At 34.9% G+C, this 24,880-nt stretch overlaps 1 protein-coding gene across 3 annotated transcripts in view; it reads left to right on the top strand.

Moving 5' to 3' along the window:
- CHL1 (cell adhesion molecule L1 like) overlaps positions 1-24,600 on the top strand; it is a gene marked incomplete at both ends in the record, with an annotated part of 83,898 nt that extends 59,298 nt beyond the window's left edge. For 2 of the 3 annotated variants that reach the window (XM_080914183.1, XM_080914182.1), the window contains 10 exons: positions 483-553; positions 6,178-6,400; positions 8,069-8,184; positions 8,350-8,554; positions 8,757-8,879; positions 13,954-14,133; positions 17,285-17,446; positions 18,121-18,252; positions 20,335-20,407; positions 24,384-24,600. In XM_080914183.1, coding sequence (XP_080770309.1) covers positions 483-553; positions 6,178-6,400; positions 8,069-8,184; positions 8,350-8,554; positions 8,757-8,879; positions 13,954-14,133; positions 17,285-17,446; positions 18,121-18,252; positions 20,335-20,407; positions 24,384-24,600 — 1,502 coding nt within the window. The remainder of the gene's footprint in view (positions 1-482; positions 554-6,177; positions 6,401-8,068; positions 8,185-8,349; positions 8,555-8,756; positions 8,880-13,953; positions 14,134-17,284; positions 17,447-18,120; positions 18,253-20,334; positions 20,408-24,383) is intronic. The other variant, XM_080914184.1, reaches the window with a different exon arrangement.
- Between the last annotated feature and the right edge of the window lie 280 nt (positions 24,601-24,880).

The following is a 24,880-nucleotide window of genomic DNA, read 5'->3' as shown; positions in this document are numbered from 1 at the left end:
GGATGTTACCAAAAAATGTATCTACATAAGTAGATTTCATGCATGTATTACATGCTACTTTCATTTGATATCTATAAAAGTTACTTGTTGATATTGATACATAAAGCTCAGATTCATTTTTTTCTATGGACGTATATTTACAGCATATACTATCAATAATTGTGACAGACAAGTACAGTTGGAAAGAAATTCTTAAAACAAACCTGAAATATTAACTCACAGGCTTAATTTTAAGATAACCTATAGCAAATCATATACTTTCTACCAAATTGTCATTATAGAACCCTAAGAATCTTATCTAACTCCTCATAATAAAATTTATTCTGCAAAGCTATCATAAATCTTCCTAGAAACTATTGAATTTAATAAATATTTTTAAAATATTTAATTATTTGGCTTTTGAAGGGTTGTATGTTGTATGATATTTAACCAACTGATTACTATGAAGTAAAAGAATAATTTTCATGCTTGTCATTTCTCAGCTCCAGACAAGAATCCATATAACATCAGAGTTCAAGCTTCTCAACCCAAGGAAATGATTATAAAATGGGAGGTATGTAGTAATTTGTTAGTTAATGTTTCTCTTTGGTATTTGTTTATTCATTTTAAGTTGGCTTGTTAACTCTAATGGCACAACAACATTTTTTAAGAACAATGAAATAAGATTAGAAAATCAAGCTAAATCTTTGGCTTATTGTCAGTGTTTTAGGGCCGCAATGATTGGATTTGTTGTAAATAAGGTTAGAAGTTTAGCTCACTGGTAGAGTGCTTGCCTCAAATAAATGAGATCTTGTTTTAAACCCCAAAGAGTAAAAATTAAACAAAAAGAATAAGTAGACCCTAGGCGCCATATGTAAGCAGATAACTACAGTTGGCTCAGAAATGCTGAAATTGAAAGAAGAGTCTTCCCCATGAAGAAAAACCTTAAATGTTATTTAGTACTTAGTGGTCAGTCTTAAAGTCACATACATACAATTAAAACTAAACAAACAGAGCAGGTTGTGTTTATATATTTAAGTATATTTGGTATGTGTTTGTGTGTGTGTGTGTGTGTGTGTGTGTGTGTGTAACAATAGCAAATAAAGGATGAAACAAAGCATCAATGTTGAGAGGAAGCAAGGCAGGATTCCATGAGAAAGACTGGAGAGAAAAGGAAAATGATGTTATTCTGTATTACTTAAAAATTTATAATATTAAAGGGTGGATTAAGTCATAGGCAATGCTTTCTTAAGATAATTCTTACTTGATAGTTTCTGCCCCTTGCTTCTAAGCATATTTAAATTAATTTTAAAATTGATGCCAATAACATTACTAATTTGGAAGAAAATGCATGACTAACACCTAAACAACAATCAAATGATAAATTCATCCACAAATCAAGATAAAGTAGATTATGAGAAAGCTCTTTGATTACCATCATAAATGGTCATAGCCAAGGTATAAAACTCCCAAATATGCACTGAAATTTTCAAAAAAAATTTTAAAAAATCAGCCCATAATTAAAATGAAATTAAGGAAAATTAAATGAAAAATTAAGGAAACAGTAAGGTAAGCATATTTAGAAAATGTGGTATTTTCTTAAAAATTTGTAGAAAGGTGAATTTAACTACACTGACTCAAAGATACATGACACAAGGCAAACTTATATGATTTTTTTTGCCTGTTTTATATTCTACAATATAAACATATTCAAAACAGCATGTGAACTACCATGAGTACATATGAATGGATATAAAACTTTTGGTATATTTACACAATGGAGTACTACTCAGCTATTAGAAACAATGACTTTATGAAATTCCAAGGAAAATGGATGTATCTAAAGAATATCATCCTGAGTGAGGTAACTCAGTCACAGAAGAACAGACATAATATGCAGTCACTGATAATTGGATACTAGTCCCAGAAAGCTCTGAATACCCCCAAAACAACTCACAGGCCATATGAAGCTCAAGAATAACAAAGGCCAAATAGTGAAAGCCTGAGTCCTTCTTAGGAAAAAAAATAAGTGTATAGAACCCTCTCAGAGAGTGGTACACCTACGCCTTGAATCATTAATAATCCAAGAGCTAGAAATATAGCCTTGTGGCAAATTTTGGTATTCAAAGATTATTATGTTTAATCTATACACACCAAGAAAACTCTGACAGTTTTCATGCTACATTCTGTCCTACATGTACTTTATGCTTATGGTAACTATTGGGATTTCAATACGTGCTATCAAACCTTTAAAAGAATTGCCAAAATGATTTTAAAAATCTGTACATGTATCTCTCGTCTTTAAATAAAGTTGTAAAAAGATAACAAATAAGTTCAAATAGGTTTTTAAAAGATAATTATGGCACATTGTCAGGTTCTTGGATGTCTACACTGATATATACAAACTTGCCATATGTGTGTATTCCTCTGTTGCATGCATAGACTACTTTTGCAGAATATTATATGTAAGAAGTGTGGCTAACACTAACAAAGGTATCCCAGGCCCTTCAATGAACATCTATAGATTCCTAGAACTGTAACTTAATAAGATCTTTCTGGAGAACATTTCCCTGTGGACAGGGCTATAAGAGAAAGGGGAGACTCATAGCCTCTTCACCTGCTTCATTTTGCTCTTTTGAGACTGTGGTTTTGTTATGTTATTTGAGAATTATTGAAGTCCTGTTTGTCGACTAGCAACATACAAAATTCCTCCAGTAGCCCAGAAAAAAAAACTTGACAAAATAGCGATTTTTCTTAATATCGGCACAGTATATATTAAATTTGTTAGAGAACATTAAGCTTACTTCGTTCCTTGGAGCAAAATATGAGCAAATTGAATAATGTTATTTATACATATTTATTGTCATTAAGGATTGGAAATGTGTTTTGTACATGGCATCATTCTCTGAACACATTTGTGGTTATAAAATTAGTAAAACAGCTTACATTTATATTTATTTTCTAGACCATACTCTGTACCTCCATTTTTTTATCCTTCAGGTCATTCCTTTAAAAATATATCTATTGGAGATGTAAAAAGAAAACTATGCTCAATATTTGAGTGCTTGGTAACAGGGTCTTAGGTAAAAACACACACAGGACCAAATTAAAAAAAAAGTGGGTTGTATTTGTAAAAAAAAAATGATTGGAAATGTATGATTCTTTTTGGAGTTTGGAATTAAAACTCTTGTATTAAGGACTAGAGAGCTTACTCATTGGATAAGAGAAGAGCACACACTGTTTTATGGAAGATTGAGGTTTTTCACAGTATCCATGATGGGTGCACCATTATCTTCTAAAACTACGCTCCAGAAGACCCAGTGCTTTCACTGGAGTCCATGGGCACCTGTGCTCACAAATCAACATGCACATAATTAAAAACAAAAACAAATCTTTAAATAATTTTCATATCTTAGTGATTTAAAATATTTAGGACTCTAGTTATTAGAAGGACTTAGACACTCACATATTTGGTACTGAAATATTTTGCATAATACTTTGCAGCACATGGAAATATAAAAAGTAGTTTTAGAAATTATGGTCATTTTTGGTCTTTTTTTTCTCTTACAACTTTACTTTTAAAAAAGAGGATACATGTACAGATTTTTAAAAGCATTTTGGCATAGCACTATATGAATATATTTTTGTCAGTACTTAATTCTTTTAGAGGTTTGATGGCGTGCACTGAAATCCCACGAGTTACCATAAGCATAAAGTACACGTCTTGATGAATATTTTTAGTTAATGTAAGTGGTTACTTTGAGATAAAAATAAAACTAAAATTACTTATTGATAAATATTGCTGTTTTCAATATTATCCAATCGATGCTTCTAATAAGTATTTTACCAGCTGTACTGAGTGAAGAAATAAATGCCACAAGAGCATTTTAGATGACGTTTAATCATCCACATACACAAACAAAATTACCCTCAATATAAATCACCTTCCGATCAAGCTTTCCTAAGATGGAAAATGTATTATAAGTGATGATTTTACATAGCTGAAACAGTTCAATGAAGTATCATATGTGAAATTAAATTAGTTATTTTAACCACATTGTTTTTGTTTCGAGTTTACCTTAATTAAAAACTAAAATAGATAACCAATTTGTAATTTTAAAAAATTAGAAACTATTCCACAAAACCCTTTTAAACAACAATATAAAGTACGGTACAAAAAAAAAAGTCATTTTGTGTGAAGGAGCTGTGGAAATATTCAATAGAAAGATTCAGTTTTCTCTATAAATGTGTACATTTTCCAGAATAAAATACAGCCCCATCTTTCTCTTTTAGTGGAAGATAGGACAAAAATCTTAGGGTGAAAATCTCCTTTCTTTGGTAGTTAAAATGTAGAATCTAGCAGAAGCCCCAGAAAACCCAAAAGACTATTTGCAATTAATTAGTTATTTATTTTATATATCGGCATTTATAATTTACCATATTGTATATAATTCTAAATTTGGATTATGATGATGTTCCCTTAGAAGATGGAGACAGTAGAGACTGTAACAAAGTGGATGGAGCAGAAGTCATGCCTAAGGGACAAATCCCCATGTCCAGAGGGTACACGTTTTAGACATACTTGACAATGCAGACTATTGAGTCCACAGTGGGTCAGAAAGCTAACCTCAGAGATCTGCAAGAAAGCATTGATACTTTGATTGGCAATCTGGAACGTGAGCTCAACAAAAACAAGCTGAATATGAGTGTTTGAGATGGAGAGGTTGATTTATTTGTGATGATGTCATCATGTTTCATGTCAAACCTTCTTCCTTGCTCTGTCTCTGTCTCTGTCTCTGTCTCTGTCTCTGTCTCTGTCTCTCTCTCTCTCTCTCTCTCTCTCTCTCTCTCTCTCTCTCTCTCACACACACACACACACACACACAATATTGGAACCTTGAGTTAATTCCTAATAAGTTCATGTAATTCAGTTATAAAGGCTATTCATTAATATGGTCATTTTACTTATAAACTGTTCTGGACATAAAGGTAATTTATTTTGGGTATATTTTAATAGACCTTGCCAGGTGCATGGAGGAGACATGCAGGTGTTTGTAAGGCTTTGGTGAGAACTGTTCTTTCGTAGGTGGAGACGTGTTCTCTGCAGAAGGCGCTGAGCTGGACAGGCTGATTTGCAGTCAGGGTCCTTGTGAAATGTCATTTGGTCATATTTCATTTGCAATATGAATGCTGCTATAAGAAAAAATTTTATACACATAACATTATACAGGTGTTAATGTATTTTGTATTAACATTTAGTAATTATTTAAACTTATAAAAATTAAATATTTTTATGATTCTGAGAATATGTATGTATTTATAACTTCACTATGCATTTAGGTTTTAGAATGAGGGAAGGGGTTGACTATAGCATTCCATGTACTTTAAAAATAAGGCCAAAATTAGCTTTAAAATGTCTTTTTCAGGGAAAGAGTTTAAGTTAAAGGGTAAGTTCCATAAGCACCACTTGAATGAACACACACTAGAACGATCTATAGCCTTTTCATTTTTGCTCTGTAGATACAGCATCCCTGTGGAAAGTTATATTTTATGTTGAGGTCCTTCCGCTTCATACAGGATCAAGTGACCAGATGCCTGCACTAGTGACTTCAAAGGACGTCACCTGTTCTATGCAGTTTTGTTTCCTGTGATGCTTTAAGTATTTATTTATAGTGGTATACTTAGACTGTTGACTTCACTAATTGCCCTTATTTCTAAAGAAGTCACCTTGCCAGAGTGCCACATGTTCCAAATTTTTTAAAATGTATTAAAAAAAACTTTTGTGCTTACAGAATGTGTAATATTATAAGGGAAACTTGAGTTTCCAAGTTTAAAGAGTGACAGTTATTTAAAAAAAAAAAAAAACCGGTTTCTTACTGTTTTTCTAAATACTAAAGTACTTAATGTAACCACTTCTATGCAATACACATAACATCCAGGTAATTTGAAAGCCCATTAGTATGAATAAAGATATCTATTTTTATATGAAAAAAGTGTTGGCATTCCATGTCTCAGGATAGTGGAAGATTGCTATACAAAATTAACCTAATAAAACGACAAATCTGCTTCAGAGTCAAAGGAGCCTAGAGAAGATCTCTATTTTTTTCCAATTACTCTAACACTCTGTAAGTTGGTCTCTGCCATCCTTAGGTCAATATATCAGCCGGAACTTCCACTGAACTTTGATTTCTGTTTTAGCCTTTGAAATCTATGGAGCAGAATGGGCCAGGACTGGAGTACAGAGTGAGCTGGAAGCCCCAGGGAGCCCCCGAAGAGTGGGAAGAAGAAATAGTTACAAACCACACACTACGTGTGATGACACCTACTGTCTATGCTCCTTATGATGTCCAGGTCCAAGCCATCAATGAACTAGGCTCTGGACCTGAACCTCAGCCAGTAACACTCTATTCAGGGGAAGACTGTAAGTGATTTATCCGTAAATCCTTAACACACCGAGAACATTTTCATGTTACTAATTTTTGTCAACATTTCTGAGTACATACTACTTGCAAAGGGAATGTATTAGCTGTGAGACTGAACAAATACATGCATGCCTGGCAGTGAGAGTTGATCTTTGTTGTAATAGAATGGTAGAGAAGTACTTTGAATAGGGATGTAGCTTGATGATAGAGTACAAAGCTCTGTATTAAAGCAATAGCTTTACAAAATGTTAGATGTGATGGTAAATGCCTTTAATTCCACTACTTAGAAGATAGGGGCTGGAGGATCAGAAGGTTATAGTCATCCTCAGCTATGAGAAACTGGAGCCTTTGGGACATATGAAACAGTGTCAAAAAACGAAGTTGTAAAAACAAAGAAAAACACAAATCATAACAATAAAATAAGTGCTCTTAAGGTTTCATTCTCATCAAAGAACCTATTAAAGTTCTTGGTATTTTGAAAATCAAAGACCTGGAACCTTCACCACAAGACTCAGGGAAGGAACATAATCATCATGGAGTTTTCTAGGTTTTGTTAGACTTATGTTTCTTGTCAAAGACTTCTTAGCAGCATACTTCTACAGTTCCCTGGGCATCATTTGCATGCCTGGAAAACTGCTATTACAGTAAGATGTGCAGTCACATATTACCATAAAATTCTAACCATGTGCACAATTTTGAAGGAACTGTTATGAGGTTATATAATTAAGAATTAAAAGCATAATAACTGCTGTAATTATACTTCTGAAAATAAAGGATGGCACTGGGCAACTTTGCACATTAGCACACATTCTTATTTTCTTCTTGCATCTAGATTCATGTTGTGAAATAAGAGGGAAAGGTCAAGAATGACAGATAATTTCTCATTCTACCAGTCTTCAAATTATTATACTCAAACAAAAGGACACAAAGAACATCATTTATGATCAATTTCTTTTGATGTCTTACTTTTAGTAATCTCAGTTTTATAGAACAAAATGGCAATGTAAGATACTAAAATGTATGAGTTGATTCTGGTAGAGTTTTTTTCATTAGCCATGAAGGAGTAGAGGCCATGAAAGATTGATGTCTACTTGCTTATTCTCTTGACTTGCTCAGACTCCTTTCCTTTGTACAACCTGGGACCACCAACCTAGGGGAGGCAGAACCCACAGTGAGTGAGGGTTTTTATGATCAGTAAATGAATCAAGAAATTTCCCAACAGACTTGCTGAAATGCAATGTAATTTCAGTTTGAAATTCCCTTGACCCCGATGACCCTATACCATGTCAAGTTGATTAAACAAATATATAAGTAACTCAAAGTCTGACCGGGACAACTGTTAGTATTAATACTAAGCTAATTCTGAAATTATTTTATATGTTACTGGACCTGATTTTTTATTATTATACAAAGACCATTCCAGTTGACATGGCTTTAAATTTTTATTTGCTTTTGTCCTAACTCTTGCCACTATATCTAAGTAGGATACAGTAATCCCTGTGGCCCTAAAAAGTCCTCAGTAATGGGAAACTGTTGATAGTATTTGGAACAAATAGCACACAAATGATTTCCCCAGGATAAATGTTCTGAAGATCACTTTGGGAAAGAGGTTATGGTAGGTTTGCATGCAAGTCATTGAATGCTAATCAATCTCAAATGCTTTACAGATCCTAGTACAGCTCCTGTGATCCATCATGTGGATGTTATGAACAGTACATTAGTTAAAGTTACCTGGTCATCAGTTCCTAAGGAAACAGTACATGGACTTCTCAGGGGGTACCAGGTTGGTGCCAGATTAATTTTTTAAAGTAATATTTGTTTTGATTTTACTTCCTAATTGATACTATTTAATTGGTTTCTCACCTGAGATTTTAAACTGATTTCAAGAGGGCAACTGAGTATCTATTATTATAGTTGTTATATTAAAGGGTTTGCCTTTGTATTGCAGATAAATTGGTGGAAGACAAAAAGCCTGTTGGACGGAAGGACACATCCTAAAGAAGTGAACATTCTAAGGTTTTCAGGACAGCGAAATTCTGGGATGGTCCCTTCCCTAGATGCCTTTAGTGAATTTCACCTCACTGTCTTAGCCTATAATTCCAAAGGAGCTGGTCCAGAGAGCGAGCCGTACATATTTCAGACACCAGAAGGAGGTGAGAGAATAAATATGGAAGCTGACATTTTGCAAATTGCTTAATGACTACGTTAAATTGTCCCTTAAATTTTGATATTTAATGTGCAGCCCATAGGAGTTCACGTCTGAGTTTCTATAAGTGTATAATCTCATGGAAAGATTTTCTGTATTCTAGGATTTATTAGTTTTTAAGTGTCTATATATGGTCTTGTGTTTTCTAGTACCTGAACAACCAAGTTTCCTCAAGGTCATCAAAGTTGATAAAGACACTGCCACCTTATCCTGGGGCCTTCCTAAGAAGCTAAATGGAAATTTAACTGGTTATCTCTTACAGTATCAGATAAGTAAGTACAGATTTGAACTGAAATTAACCTACTAATGATTCAATTTTTATTTGAAGAACTAGCTTGCCCTATATTCAATACTTTTTCCTATAAGCACAAGGAGTAGTAAAGTGTCTTACAGATAAACTGAAGCTTCTATGTGTTTCAATAATAAATTCCTATTGGAAGATGTTTATGCACATTCATCTACTTATTACATGTATCTTTTTTCGAACAAGAATGGCAAATGTGCCTTAGGCCAATAGGGACTACATGGGTCTCATAATATTAAGTGTTCATAGTTTATATTTACCAAAAGTTTAAAGACTCCTATATTGTTTTTATTAATTATTATTATTATTATTATACTTTTTTAGTGTCTAGTTGTTATCCCCTCTCCCGGCCTGCCCTCTAACTGCTCCCATCCCACTCCCCAGACCTCCCCATTACCTGAGTCCTCAAGTCTCTAGAGGAATAGGTACTTCTCTTACTGACGCCAGACCAGACAGTCCTCTACTGTATATGTGTCAGGGCCCTCATTTCAGATATTATATGCTGCCTGGTTGGTGGCTCAGTGTCCTCAGGATCTCAGGGTGTCCAGGGTAGTTGAGACTGCTGATCCTCCCATGGGTTCATCCTCCTCTTCAATTTCTTCCATCTTTTCCCTCATTCAACTATAATGGTCTCTGCCTTCAGTCAACTGGTTGGGTGTAAGTATATGCATCGGTCTCTTTCAGCTGCTTGTCCGGCCTCTTGGAGGACAACCATGCCAGCCTCCTGTCTGTAAGCACAACACAGCATTAGTAACAGTGTCAGGTCTCAGGGCCTCCCCACAACCCCTCTACCTAAGGTGGATCCCAATTTGGACTGGGCAATGAATCTCTTCTTCCCCAGGCTCTTCTTCATTTTGGTCCCCACAGTTCTTTGAGACAGAACTAACTCTGGGTCAGAGCTCATAACTGTAGGATAATAACCCTATTTCTCCATTTAATGCACTGTCCTTAAACTGGAGATGGACTCCACAAGTTCCCTCTCCCCACTGTAAGACATTTCATCTAAAGACCCTTTGAGTCTGAGAGTCTCTCACCTCCCAGGTCTCTGGTACATTCTAGAGGGTTCCCCCCACCTCCTACCTCCCAAGGTTGTTTATTTCCATTCTTTCCGCTGGCCCTCATAGCTTCACTTCTGTCCCCTCAATACCTGTCATGTTTCCCCTTTCACCTCCCTGTCCCCTCTTCCACTCAGGTCCCTCCTTCCCTCTGACCCTGTGATTGCTTTCTTCTCTCTCTCAAGTGGAAATGAGGCATCCTCACTTGGGCCCTTCAGCTTGTTAACCTTTTTGAGTTTTATGGACTGTATCCTGGGTAGTCTCTATTTTTTGGCTAATACCTTCTTATTAGTGAGTACATATCATGAATGTCCTTTTGGGTCTGAGTTGCCTCGTTCAGGATGATATTTTCTAATTCTATCCATTCGCCTGCAAAACTGCTGATACCCTTGTTCTTGACATCTGAGTAGTATTCCATTGTGTAAATGAACCACATTTTCTGTATCTATTCTTCTATTGTGAGACTCCTATTTCATAAATGAAAACAATGGATACTAGGGAAAGCATATTTACCATCCATCTGTAAGCAGAGATAAGAATTGTTGAGCATGCCAGAGGGCAGGGTTATTAAATAATGTAATGGACATTCAATACCCAAGTTGCTCCATAATAAGACTAGCTTTCCATGGTCAGTAAATGATTCCAGTGTCAAGCAGAAGTATATTTATCTGTGAAAAGCCTTATTGGTAGCTTGGTAGTCAGGTAGATCATGCTGAGAGACACAGGAATCTCTCCCATACATAGTTCTGTATCATTAGATGGAAAGCAGTTGAACAAATGTAGAGCCTTTTAAGTCATCATATCTCTGACCTGTTATCAATCTTCCAATATAAGCACCATTTCAAAATCAAAGAGACGGCTTCAGTCACAGCTCAACAATAAGACTTTATGGTCATGAATTGGTAAGTATCCCACACACTGGGACTACAGCCATTCAGTCTATTCTGCTCACAAACACCAACTTCATCATGGCCATGGTGTAGTACTCTGATGCTTCTTGAGCTGCCATGTCAGGGTCTCATATGAAACTTAGGTTCCTCTGATCCCTGCTCAGCACAGCACACTTATTTAAGTAAATGCAAATGAGATCCAAGAGAAGTGTCTCAATGGTTTCTGCTGCCTGTTTGCTTTGCAGTCAGTACTTTCTCCATGTTCTTACATTCGACCTCTAAGTGCATACCGTAGTGTGTATAGGTACTGTATTGTGGATGATGGAATTGACACACATCGCCTCCTCTAATTTAGTAATAGAACATTAAGTTCTGGGTCAGGATGCAAAATCTACTCTGACTATATCTGGATTCTAATTTCCTAAGTCATACTCTTCCAAAAACCGATTTTTTAAAAACTGTGGACAGAGCTGAAATAATTTAAGAGTTTTCATTTTTCATTTGGTTTAGTGAAGCTGTATCTTATCTTTGAAATTCTATCAATTCAGACACTTGTTTGATCTGTATATAACGTTTAAATTTGATTTAAAATTAATTATCACAACAGAGTAGTTAAAATATTAATACTTAAATAATTACAGTAGTTCTTAAAAATCACTAAAATTAAATTATTTATTTCTCTATTAATATTAAATGTTGGATGTATTTTATGTAGTATGTCTGTTTTGGTCTTCTCCATTCTAATTAATTGCTGTTTGTATATACTATAATGGTATATACTTTTCTCAGATCATGTATTAATTTTACTAATTTTCCAATTGCTTTGTAGTGTTTAATGATGATAAAATGACCAACATATGTCTGTCTGTACAATGTTTAGATTACCACATGGCTTATTGATGTAATTGCCTTATACAGAATAAGGAAGGTATTTTTATGTAAATAGAAGATGTGCTTTTGATGACTACAAAGAGGCTTTGTTTTTCTAGTTGTTTTCTTGCCATTAGCATCTTCACACTTTAAGCATGTCCCATTATCATTTAACCTTTTCTGTTTTGCATTTAATACTGTTCAGAGCACAGTGATAGTTAAAACTCATAATTTATACACCAGTTCAGTTATTTATTGGTTCTCTTTATGCTGAGCTCTGAAATGTCTTGATTTTCAATGAGTGAACTGCAAGTCTTGGTTGTATGAGGGGAAAAAGGGTGCACACTCAGTATATTCCCCACTTTACGTTTTTAATGTGTTCTTACTTTTCTGATATGTCTATAATAAAATTGAGTCCATCTTAATCATTATCTTCTCTCATCCCTCCTCCTTCTTCTTTGGAATCCCTTTCTCAAAAAATCCCCTTTCTGTTCCCAATGTTTTTGTTGTTTTTTAAATGTATATGGTCTATTGTGTTTAGTTAGGATTACTTTCATGAGCATTAGTAGAAGGCTATTTACAGAGAATGGAAAACTTATGTATTTTTTTTTCCACTGAAATAAGTGACAGCCCTTTCTCCAGTCACTGTTGACTATCAATATCCCCTCAAGGTAAAGTGAAAACTAATGAGTCCATTTCTGTTCTGAGATATTGAGAAGTGGATCCCTGAACTTGTAACCATCATTCCAGTGACTTCATGAGTCCACTGTCCATGTTATATCTAAAAGTCACAATTTCAGAGCAGCCTTCCTCAACCTCTGGCACTTAAACAGTTAGAGTTATTATTTTTTTCACAAAATTCACTGACCATTCTTGGGGAGACCATGCCATTTAGATATCACATTTAAATTAATCACTCTCTAGTCACCTATTCACTGCATTTTGACTTGTTCAGAGTTCTGTATGAATAACTTTCCATGCAACAAAGAAGCATCTCTGAAGAGAGCTGAGGATTGCATTACTCTATGTGTGCGAAGATAAATATTTAAAAGACAATTTCATAGCATGTTCATTTAGCAAAATAACAGTAGTATATTATTCTCTAGGGCCTATAACCTTCTAACAATGGATTCTTGGCCAGGTTTACAATGAGTCACTGTGGTGTAGACCTCAAATTTTTTAAAAAGAAAAGTTGATTATTTCCATGATATTCTTAGCATTATTGCAAGAATGGGCATATAAATCACCAGGTAGATTACTTACTATAGTTTACATGGTTCACAACTTGATAAAAATGCTGTGTAGTTTTCTCCTCAAGCATCTGGTGTAGTACTTTCAGGTACTATGAAACCTAACTGTCAGAGGGAAATCTGCTGAGTCATTTCCAGCTTGGTCCCACCCCCCCATGGCTCATGATCAAAGCTTTTGGTGTCTTCAGTAGTAGAATCATGCCAACATTTTCTGATAGGAATATAAGGGAAATAGTAAAAGCTTAGATTGGTGCTAGGATCACACTTTTTTTTTTTTTTTTTTTTTTTTTTTGATCATCTCCTAAGCTACCCGTATGTAGTTCTGGACTCTCTGATGGGGCTTTGCAGTAACAGATCTCAGTATCTAGTCAGTCAAACAATAACAAAAGTCAATCACAAAATTTCATAGCATATTGCATTGCTAAGTTATATTCAGGAGACGTGGAATATTAAATGTGTTTTCTGTTTATGATCTCTCCAATGCACTAAGAACGAAGAATAATTTTGTCACCAATTCAGGAGCATCTATGCCCACCTGAAATTACATTTTAAATGAGAATCCCTAGAAAACAAAACAACCACTGTGCTTTATTGTATATTATCTTAAACAATAAAAATGGAATGAATTTATATCAAGAATCCAATGAACATACAGTAATGAAAAGATGTCTAATGTATGAAACAAACTGTTAAGGTCATTGTCTCCATTTTCACATGGTAATTCAGAGTCAAATAGCTAGATCTTAAAGCCCTAGCTTACCAGCCACTGAGTGTCATTTTGGGAAGGATTTTACCATTGCTATAATCTAGTATTCTCTTAGAAGATATAGTAACAATAATCTATGTTCCTAGAAAGAGTTGGTTGTGATGAATAACAAAAGCAACATTTTCAATAAATAGAAGCAATAAACGTACTAGACACTGTAACTTGGGTTGTGAAGAGCCTTGCCTCACTAATTCCATGCTTATTTCCTCAGTAAATGACACTGACGAGCTTGGAGAGATAAATGAGATCAACGTTACGACTCCATCTAAGTCCAGCTGGCATCTCACCAATCTCAATGCAACAACAAAATACAAATTCTACCTGAGGGCATGCACCTCAAGAGGCTGTGGGAAGCCAATAAGTGAGGAAGGTGCCACACTCGGAGAGGGGAGTAAGTAGACAAGCCTTCTGCATGCTGTGCATTCACACAGTCACACTGAAAGGCCAGAACCACCTCTCTATACATGAGAAATAATGGACCCCAATCTTTCTGACCCCCTTTATACTACTAAAACAGACACAGAATTTACTGATTTTGTTTGTAAAGTTCACATTCATGGGTTTATGAATAACTAACCATAGCTCAGTGTATAAAAATATCAGGGACATCTACTCAAGTAAAATAAGTGGACCTGGCTCATAAAGTTTCTCCCAGAGTTAGATGAATAGTTTTCAAATAACTTTACCTAATTTTTTTATATTTTACTTTGATATATATTTTACAGTAAAGGAGCTATTATATACCATTTCCACGACTTGATTCATAGTACATGAATTCATTTGTCAAATTTAATTTTGTGTAGTGATTCAATCTAAGTAAGAATTGAAAATGACTTACCAGTCTCTGATCACATATGTAGTACATCTTTTATTAAATTGTATGTTTCTATCTTTTTCCCATAGTGTAACTATATACCTTGCAAAATTATTTCTCCAGTGATAATTTTAGGATTTTTCTTGTTGATCTATAATATCGACAGTGCATCAAGATTGAAATAGGAGATTAAGGAATAAAGCCAAATATGTTCAATAACTGATATTTGCATAAAGTGAGGCCAGTGAGACTTATGTGGAATTCAAGTTGTTAGGCATAGGAGGGTTTGAGAGAAGAGAAAGGAGTGATGGAAGAGAGTAATGAGAGAAATAACATCATACATTTACAAAGAGTATATGGCAAATATACTGTAGATTGAGAATGCAATTAAATCTATGGAAGAAATACCAGGAGTGGGAGAGAGCTGAGGAATAAAATCAAATTGTGCCTCATTTATTAATGAAACATTGTAATTTACTCAAATGTGTGAATTACTATCATTCATTGTGTTCCTGAGAGGAATGTTAAACTTTCAACTTCACTACTTGTTATAATTCCCATCCTATTTACAAGACTTTGGGTCTGTGATTTCTCCTCCAACCTAAAAGTTTCTTTCATAGAAAGAGTATTCAAATAATACATTTTAAAAACCTCACGAGTTGAGCATAAGTCAAATGCCAAATAAAATAAAGTGTTTACTAATCTAGTAAAAATGTTAGGCTTCAAGATGGTGACAATGGTCTAGTCACTAAGGATGATTCTTTCTCAAGGGTGCAAACTGGCATCAAATGCTAAACTCATAGTAGAGCCAAGAGTAATGGTCTAAACACTCAATTTCCATCTTGTTTGTTCAAGATGGCAAGCCATAGAGAGGTTGCTCTTTTTGATAGAAGCAACAATTTATGGGGAGAAATGTTAGCTCCATTCTTGACACTTTGGAGCATAAAAAACTGTCCAGAGAAATGCCTTAGCTCTGCTGTGCATTTTACTATATACATTAGCAAAACAACACTCAGTTGCATTCCTGCTTCACAAAATTTTTTGGAGAGTGTAAATCTTGATGGAAGATTTATGCTACATCTTTGTTGCATACTGAAGTTAGAAACAACATGCTTCAGTGTATAAAGGCAAATTTTTTCACTTTCCTATTTTGGTTGTTTAAAAAACTGTGCCATACTAAGGTGTTTGTGTTCTTTTCCAGGGATCTGCATTTTTAGTATTGTAACAACTGTCCTTTCCCCTGATGATACTGATTTCTCTTCTGTAGATATATATATTGCCATGCTGTAAATTACAATTGCTTTTTCACTAAACATCAACAAAATCTTTGAATATTATACAGTTCTATAGAGGAGATATATCCCAGCTTTTCTAAGAATGCTGATAATCATAACTTTTAATATTAGAATCTATTGAATCTATTGCTATAAATATTTCTTCCCCCTCCTTTGGTTGGAGAACACAAACTGAGGTATTAAAAGTTTGTGTATTACTACTTAGACTTTTGTTTTCTGGTTATCACTCCAGTTCGAAGATGGTTCTCTAATTAAAGAGGGCAGGATGGAGTTAGAATGTGCTTTTGGGTCATTTCTGGTTTGAAGGCATCACTTGTGTTTATGTTTTTCAAAAGCTTGCATTAAGTAGCATACTAATATTTCTGGGTTTTAAAGCAAGAATTAACTCTATTCTGTTATGGTAATTTATTCTGAAGGCTTTGCTCCTCTGTGTTCCTGGCTTTATTTCTTCTGTGCCACCCTTTTAAATGAGATCCATTGTTGTTCAGTAGTCATCTACCTAGTTTTATTCTGTGTTAAAAAGTTGTGACCAAGTGTTGCTGTGTCCTGTGCCCACTTAACACAGTATTTCATCATTTGTCATCCATTATATTTTGATTAGGGGTCCTATTTCATTTCATGTGTAAATTGTTAACATTTACCAATTTACATTTTTATGTTGAGTTTATTCATAGAGAAATTATACATTCAATGCCCATATTTACACATTTAATTGCAGGATCAGAAAGTAATGTTTATTAATTAAAGTGGACTTACTTTTATATGTTACTCTGGGGTTCCATGATTAATTTCTTGACATATAATCGATAATTCCTCTTGAAAAATTGTTCATTTTTATACATGTTTCAAATCTCAGTGAAGCCATTCCATTGAAATGTACCTATAAACCTGCACTTAAATCTAGCTGAAGATTCTAATTTAAAGTACTTCATATTTAGATATTTAGATACATTGTGATGCCACCTTACAAGAATGAAAGCAGACCAAGGCAAAAATGTGTCTATATATGTAATGAAAATACAGTTAAAATCATGATGTTATAAGCCAAAGAGGCTGCATCTAACTTTTCACTAACTGTAAAAAATTCAAACAATACAAAATTTTATTGAAAGCTTTTTGTTTTGCTTTGTTTTTTGAGTCTGTGTTTGGTATTGAGCCATTCACATGGCTAGGCAGATTTATAGTACCATTTTATCAGTAAATTTCACGAGCTGACATCATTGTATTCATTCATTTTTCAACATTTTAAGAGAAAAATCTTGAAATGTTATTTCCTGGATTCATCAATAATTCAAGAGCTATTTAAAATAGAAAATGACAAAATAATTTTTTTCATCTGAAAATATAATATATATATATATATATATATTTACATTTCTTTCCTGCTTTTCAGCAACTGAGATTCACATGATTTAACTGTGTACCTTTCTTAGGTAAAGGTATCAGGAAGATAACAGAAGGAGTAAATCATACCCAAAAGATTCACCCTGTAGAGGTACTTGTGCCGGGAGCGGAACATATTGTTCACCTAATGACTAAGAACTGGGGTGATAACGATAGCATTTTCCAAGATGTAATTGAGACAAGAGGGAGAGGTGAGATATTAAGTTGTATGGGCAGTAGTCTTAGGCAATTCACCATGTCCCACAGTTTAATTTTATATATATGATATTAAATGATAAAAGTATAGAGTGCACCAGCTATAAAGGTTCTAATTTCAGTTTTTTGTTTGCATACATAGCCATTCAAGATAACCAAAGAGAAATTGTATCACAATGACCCCAAGTTTTCCTTACTGGGTATGCCTGATTAGTCACCTGAAAGCATTTCCTGCTTATTAACACCTGTTAATAACAGAAACTAAAAGAGAAACTGAAACAAATCAAAGCTTACAGAGGCACCATGGTGATCTGCTTGCAACCAAGGCAGCTTGTGCTGTGACTTTGCTTGCTACTGCTTCTGCATTTAACTTGACTATCTTTTCTGAATCTCATCTTCAAAGCTCAATGCAACTAGACAAAGTCTCTCCCTTAGGAGGGAAGTAATGATTTCTTAGTTTGTCACCCCTCCCCCAAATGCCCTTCAGATTACTTTATTTTCCATGGGCTCATGGAACATTTTTTAAATTTATTTATTTAAATATTTATTTATTTATTTATTTATTTATCTATTTATTATTGGAAAATGATAGCTCATTGTATCACAGTGTAAATATAATATTATGGACTGATTCTAGAGGTCAATATTGTGCCTTCTTTCCATACAACAGAGTATGCTGGCTTATATGATGACATCTCCACTCAAGGCTGGTTTATTGGACTGATGTGTGCAATTGCTCTTCTCACACTGATATTGTTAACTATTTGTTTTGTGAAGAGGAACAGAGGTGGAAAGTATTCAGGTAACACTATGGTTTAATGTAATTTTGAACTTTGAGTCTCATATACTGGGAATCATTCTTTGGAAGCTTTTATAAAAGTTACACAGATAAAACTTTATAGTGATTTATATATAAAATATACTAAAGACAAATATTTTAATTCACTAACCAATGGAAATATGCATAGTCTACAAAATTAAATTTCCATGATTATTCATTTGAAAGACTGTTTCACTATTAAAACTGGCTGGCCCAAAACTCACAAGGTAGAATAGTGTGGCTTCAAACTCACAGATTCATCTGTTCCTCTGACTCCCAAATGCTGAAATTAAAGGTCTTCACTACTGTACTTGACTGTTTTTAGACTGGCAACGAAACAATAGGGACTCAGTGGTGTAGAGTGCATATTTCAGGTCTTGAGTTTGATTTTCTGAAACCATACTGAGAAGTGCACAATAGCCTGTAACTCCAGCTTCAAGGGCATCTGATGCCTCTGGTCTTCTCAGATACCTACATGTACTCACACAAACATACACATACAAATAGGCCAAATGAAATAAATGTGAAATGTAAAAAAGTTAAAATAGATTCTCAAGGATCATTATTCTAATAAATTTATGTTTTCTGTTCATAGATATATCAGATATCTAGAGGGTATATTACCGAGTCTCATGTGTGTTTTAATGCCTTAAGAAGAAGCTCATTTATATGAAGTATGCCTCTACTTCTATGCTTCTTTGCATGGCTCTGGTGTTCTGTGCTGTTACATTTTGATAAAACTGCCTTCAATACTCAGCTTTGTTACAGGTCACCCTTGCTGGAGTTGCTTTTCCTGTTATTGTACAGAACAACCTGAAATGAATATATTATCTATTTGAAGTAATGGTACACTAAATAAAAATAAAATCATCTCAGGTGTTAACGTGATTATTTTTATCTTAGTTGCAATCAACTTGTTTTAAATGAACATTTTTACTTGTTTTGTTTCCTATTCATTCTGCTTTTAAAAGAGAAAAATACTTAAACTCTGTGTCATTTGTATTACAGTATTCAAATTTAGGAACTGTTTCTGATTGGCTAGTGGTTTACCAAGTAAATATTTACTGAGAATCTGTCATATACATAAAACCATGAAGAACATGACTTAAAATATTTTATAACATATAACATAAAATAACCCATTTTACATTTCAATTTTTCTTTGAAATCTGAACTCTTATTAATCATGTTCATAATGACTATAATGGATATTTCTAGTTGTTCATTAGAATCGTTGAAGAGATACAACATTCTTCAATGTCTATCCATTTAAAAAACCCTATACATGGTCTGAAGCCTTCCCTCAATTCACACCTTTTCAAACAAAACAGACAACTTTTCATATTGAAGAACAGCTAAATCAAAGCAGTGGTGAGAAGCATCTTGAAGGGGACTTGTTTGCTCGAGTGTTACAAATAAGAAAATCAAGAACCCATCTTGTATCCCAGTGTTTCAAATAAATTTATAATGCCGTCTCCACCTCCCCAGAGATGGGATTATAGCTGGTTGTCGTCGAGTTTGCCTTATTCATGTGCGTGGTTGGATACAGCATTAGATCCATATACTTGTCTGACAGACACTTTTTCCTACTGAGCCATCCCCACAATTGCTCAAATAATTATTTATGAGGCTTTGGTACTCTTGATTACTTTGATTATTGAAGTAGTTTTGATTAAATATTGATGTAGAACATCTAATGATTGATTTTTTGAGGAAAAGGCAGACTAGTTTTCATGTCATGGATCAGTTAGGAGGTTCATTTAATTGAGGAAAATAGGAATATTGAGTAGTTTATGTTCATAAACAGAATGCTCTAATCTGGATGCTTTGAGTAAGGTAAGTACCAATTTGATATGGAGAAATAAAATTAAAGATTGTCATAACTGCCTAAAAACCCTGAAAGTCCCTTATATTTTCTGATTAAATGAAAGGTAATATTTCAGAGAACTAGTAATACTGGAATAAAATTTGTGGACAATTTGTATCCACATTTCAGCAGCCATGCTGACATGTCTTTACAATGTCATTGGATAGTGTTAGACTATTTTCAACTTTCTGTTTCAGTAAAAGAAAAGGAAGATTTACACCCAGATCCAGAAGTTCAGTCAGCAAAAGATGAAACTTTTGGTGAATACAGGTAAGTGTAACTTTACATGTTGTGATCAGGTGGAACATTTTCATCACATTTGTCAAGTGGAGAAAGTGCTTTGTTCATACTTGAAGTAGAGGAACTACACCACAGTGACTTTATAAAGGATACTTTACAAAGTATCTTCCCTCTCTAACCCCACTCCTACCTGTTCTTCTTCCTTTCTCCCTCCCTCCTGTCCTCCTCCCCTCCCTTTCTTTCTCCCTTCCTCCTTTTCCTTTCTTCTGTCTTTCCTTCCTTCTTTTTTATCTTCTTTTCGGTCTATCGTTACCTATTTTGTAAGACCTGAATTATGATATATAGGACTAAGGTGTGGACCACAGTCTGGAGAGCAGTAGACATCAAAATTCCTTGGTTGAAGCACAGTGAAAAAACACACGTCACATTTGATGTTCTCATAAACTAGAGAGCAGAAGCATTTGACATCCACTCTTACTGTTGCTATTATGGACCTGATTACTTTAAGTTTTCATCCACAGATACAAATTATAATTCTGCCATCTCACATTTATAAAAGTAAAATGGTTTCAAACCTGTAAATGAGTTTTGAAAAGGAAGTATTTCTTTCTCCGTCTTCACCTAGCTCATAAATAAGAGACTGAGACTACTAGATTTATTTAATCAGCTTTAGTACAATTACTAGGAGAATTACATATAACGTATATTTTTATATGCTACACTGGCTGATTCCCAGCTGTGTTCCCCAAACACTTGCTGTTTCAGTCTCATTGGGATTGTTCCTGCTCCATTAGTCTGTCCTTAGGGGGCGTTTCACTTGGCTATGTGCTTAGGGTCCATTTGTCTAACCAAGACCTCCTGTTCTCTCTGCCTTCTCTCTCCTCCCTCCTTCTTTCTCTCTCATTCTTTTTCTCATGTTTCCTGCCTGCAACACCCAGCCCAATAACTGGAACCCCATCTACATCTATTCTCCTCAGTAACTGGCGGTAGCCACTTTTATTTAACCAAAATCTGTAAAATGGGGAGCAAAGCATACACAACAAAGGCATGTGAGGTCAGACTCATCCATGGCAACCAGATCCTGCACCTCTGAGTTTGACATTTGTAAACACAGCACAAGATGAACCCCCAACACAAACCCAATTCTATACATCAAGCTAGACTTAAAAAAAAAATCAAAACAAAACCCCTCAGCAATGTTCAAATCCCATTGATTAATCAATTAGAATTTAAGACCTCATAGGTAAATTGCTATTTCTGCATGACAAGGATTCTGAGAAAAGAACCATCTAAGAAATAAATTAGTACTTAAACCACAAGGCTCCTGACAGCCACTTGGGAAAACATGACTCAATGTATGAGTATAGAAAAGGCTATTAACAGAGGCAATGTGACAAAAAGTATAAAAGCAGCACTTGAGGTGGGATAATTCCCAATTCTAGAGTTAGATATATCTTAGGCACCCTATTTTTTTCAAACTTCCTTGGCTTTTCTTTCTTAGATTGTCATTGTTCTTCAAGTCAGATTATCTATACCCTTTCTATTGTAGCCAAGAACATTATTATAAATTTCAGACTTATATTGATGATGATATATATGATACAGCAATTTCTATGAAATAGAAAAATCTTACTACCCCTCACTGATTAATCTCTGAATCTGCATGATCAGGGATGTGGAATCCTTTGAGAACTGGGCTGGCATCGCTAATATGGATCTGAGCACCACTACGCCTTGGCTTTGCTCTATGCGCAGCACTTCTCTCTCTGCTGGTTAGATGCTCTCTTTTATGCTTTTATATTTCTCAACATGGAAATTGAGCAGAAAAGAGTGGATTTGCTGTAAGAAAGAAAAGAAAGAAAAGACAAGGAAGTAGAGAGAGTAGGAACGGAAGAAAACAGGAAACGAAAAAGATAAAAAGACATTACCTTAGGAAGTTGTAAATTGTGTTTAGTGCTAATTAGAGTCTGTTTCCTCGTTATTTTTGAAATTTGAAACCTAGAATAATAATTGGGTATTATCTTGAAGCCCTAAGTGAGATGAATCTAGGCATGATCCTCTGGCTTATGATCTTCAGGAGACAGGCTTTTCATTAGAGCTGTGGTCTCACCTGGAGGTTTGGCTGAGAGCAGATACACTTCCTTTGTTTATTTTTGTTCTTGTTTTTCTCTCTTATAACTTTACTTTTTTAAAAAGGAGAGGTACATATACGCTTCCTTATGTAAAGGTTGACAGTGTTGCTTCCTTGAGACCTGTGAATTACAAACTGATTTTGGCAAGCCAGAGTCATCCTCAGTTTCAATCCATGTGGACCTGTCTTGGGGCACTTAAGGACACCTCGCTTCAAACAACGTAGAAATACCAGAGCAAGTAGCCAAGTTGCAAACCTCAGTACATTACTATCTCAATCCTAGAACTTATATTTCACTGCTCTAGCATATTCTAGTGACTCTGATGTGCTCAATCAGTACACAGCTAAGGGGCAAGCATTACACGATGGCTCAAATTCCATTTGGCAGTATTCACTGAGGTCCTCTAAGGAGAAAGAAAACAAAACTCCAAATCTAGTTTATTTGTCTAGACTCGGCAGTTCCTTTGAATTGATAGATCACATTTCTCTACATTGTTAAGTTATGACTTGTTATTATTTCTAGAATTTTATTCCAAAACTTTATGTTCATCAGCAAACAATTTTTTTTTTGTTTTTTTGTTGTTTTTTTTTTCATGTTTCAAATGTTTTCTTACATTGTTTTCCCTGGAAATATGTCTTTGTTACTCACTAGCTGTTCCTTAAGCCAATATCACCTCTTTTTTTTTTTTTTTTTTTTTTTTTTTTTACTTTATTTTTAGAACTGAAGTGTTCTAACTCTGAAGCCTGGTCCCATACCACACAAATATGGGTTGTGCTGATGTCAAACATGGACACTCAGAATTTTCTCTCTCCTGGTGGTGTGCCAATCATACATACACAGATAGTTCATGTCATCTAGTCACTTGGGAACTGGTACTTACAACTTTTAAACTCAGATATTATCAAAATTAGTGACTTCATATTTGCTTCTTATAATGAAGAAAAGCACAGCAGATACTATATAAATAGCATTCATAATTATTTAATATTTTCATTTAGAAATTTTTTATTTTATAGTTCTTTATGTGTAAATACTTTGTTCATACCTCTCCATTATCTATGCAGTCTTACCTTCTTCTCCTCTGAGCTCCAGCCTTTTATCTTCATAACAAGTTTTCCTTCTACTTTGATGTGTGTGGGCGGGGGATGTGTGGAAAAAACCTATTGTATTTAATCATGGTGTTTTAACAATTTTAATCAAAGAAAAATTTTACAAGAAACTAAATTTGTTTGGTCAAATTAAATAAAAGTGAAAAATTTGGAAGGATAGGAGAATTTATATGATCAAAAGAATTTTTTTAAATGGGGCCAAGAACAATAATAACAGCGCCTAAAGCAGAAAAGGTAACAATGGCTTCTGTCTTCAACCATGGGGTAGAAATTACTATAAGTGTCTTATAAACAACAACAAAATATCTCTCACAATTCTGGCGTCCAGACAGTGAGATCCAGGTAAGGACAGAATGAGTGTGTGTGTTGTTTACTCTGGTTCTGCCCTTGAAACATCAAGGTGTCTTTCTGGAGGACTCAGATCTGTGACTTGTAACTTCCAATGACTCAGCCCCCAATGCCATTATTCTAGCGTTTAGCTTTTCAGCATGTGAATTTAGGGGGTACACCGGTGCTCAGACCGCAATCTTAATATAAATTAACATGTGGCATCTTCATACCCCCAACGGAAGGCTTCAAAGGGAATCAGAAGTGTGGAAAGCAAACAGTAAAGTGCTCCTCAGTCACTCAGAATGAAGAGAATTGGTTATTCTGTATTTGTGAACGTGTTGTTTCGGTTGTATAAGTCTGGCACTTGTGTTAATATGAATAACCAGAAAAGTGTAGAACCGATTAGACCTTTTGAAGTCTTGTTTTGTTTTCTAGTGACAGTGATGAAAAGCCGCTCAAGGGAAGCCTTCGGTCCCTGAACAGGAACATGCAACCCACAGAGAGTGCTGACAGTTTAGTGGAATACGGAGAGGGAGACCAGTCCATATTCAATGAAGATGGATCATTTATTGGCGCCTACACCGGAGCTAAGGAGAAAGGATCTGTTGAAAGCAATGGAAGTTCAACCGCCACCTTCCCACTCCGGGCATAGGCACAGCACATTCATGCACCAGGGCTGGCTAACCCGGACCTCCCCAGTCTCTTAAGGGGAGCAAGGCCTTTTACACAGGAGTGGAAACGCGTGTCCAGAGGTTGATATTTCACAATTTTGTTGAGAAAAATAGCACTGCCTTCAAAAAGAAAAAGAGAAAAATCAGATGCCAAGTACTTCAGTCCTGTGTTTCATTTTGGGTTTGAATTTCGGGTGCTCAAAATGCAGAACACAATACAAATCCTGTACTTAGATCTACTTTGCCTGAATCCAAAGTTCT

This window comes from Micromys minutus (assembly GCF_963924665.1).
Source record: "Micromys minutus genome assembly, chromosome: 3".
Taxonomy (NCBI): Eukaryota; Metazoa; Chordata; class Mammalia; order Rodentia; family Muridae; genus Micromys; species Micromys minutus.
Note: the sequence above shows the minus strand (reverse complement) of the source record. Positions and strands in the feature narration are given on the sequence as shown.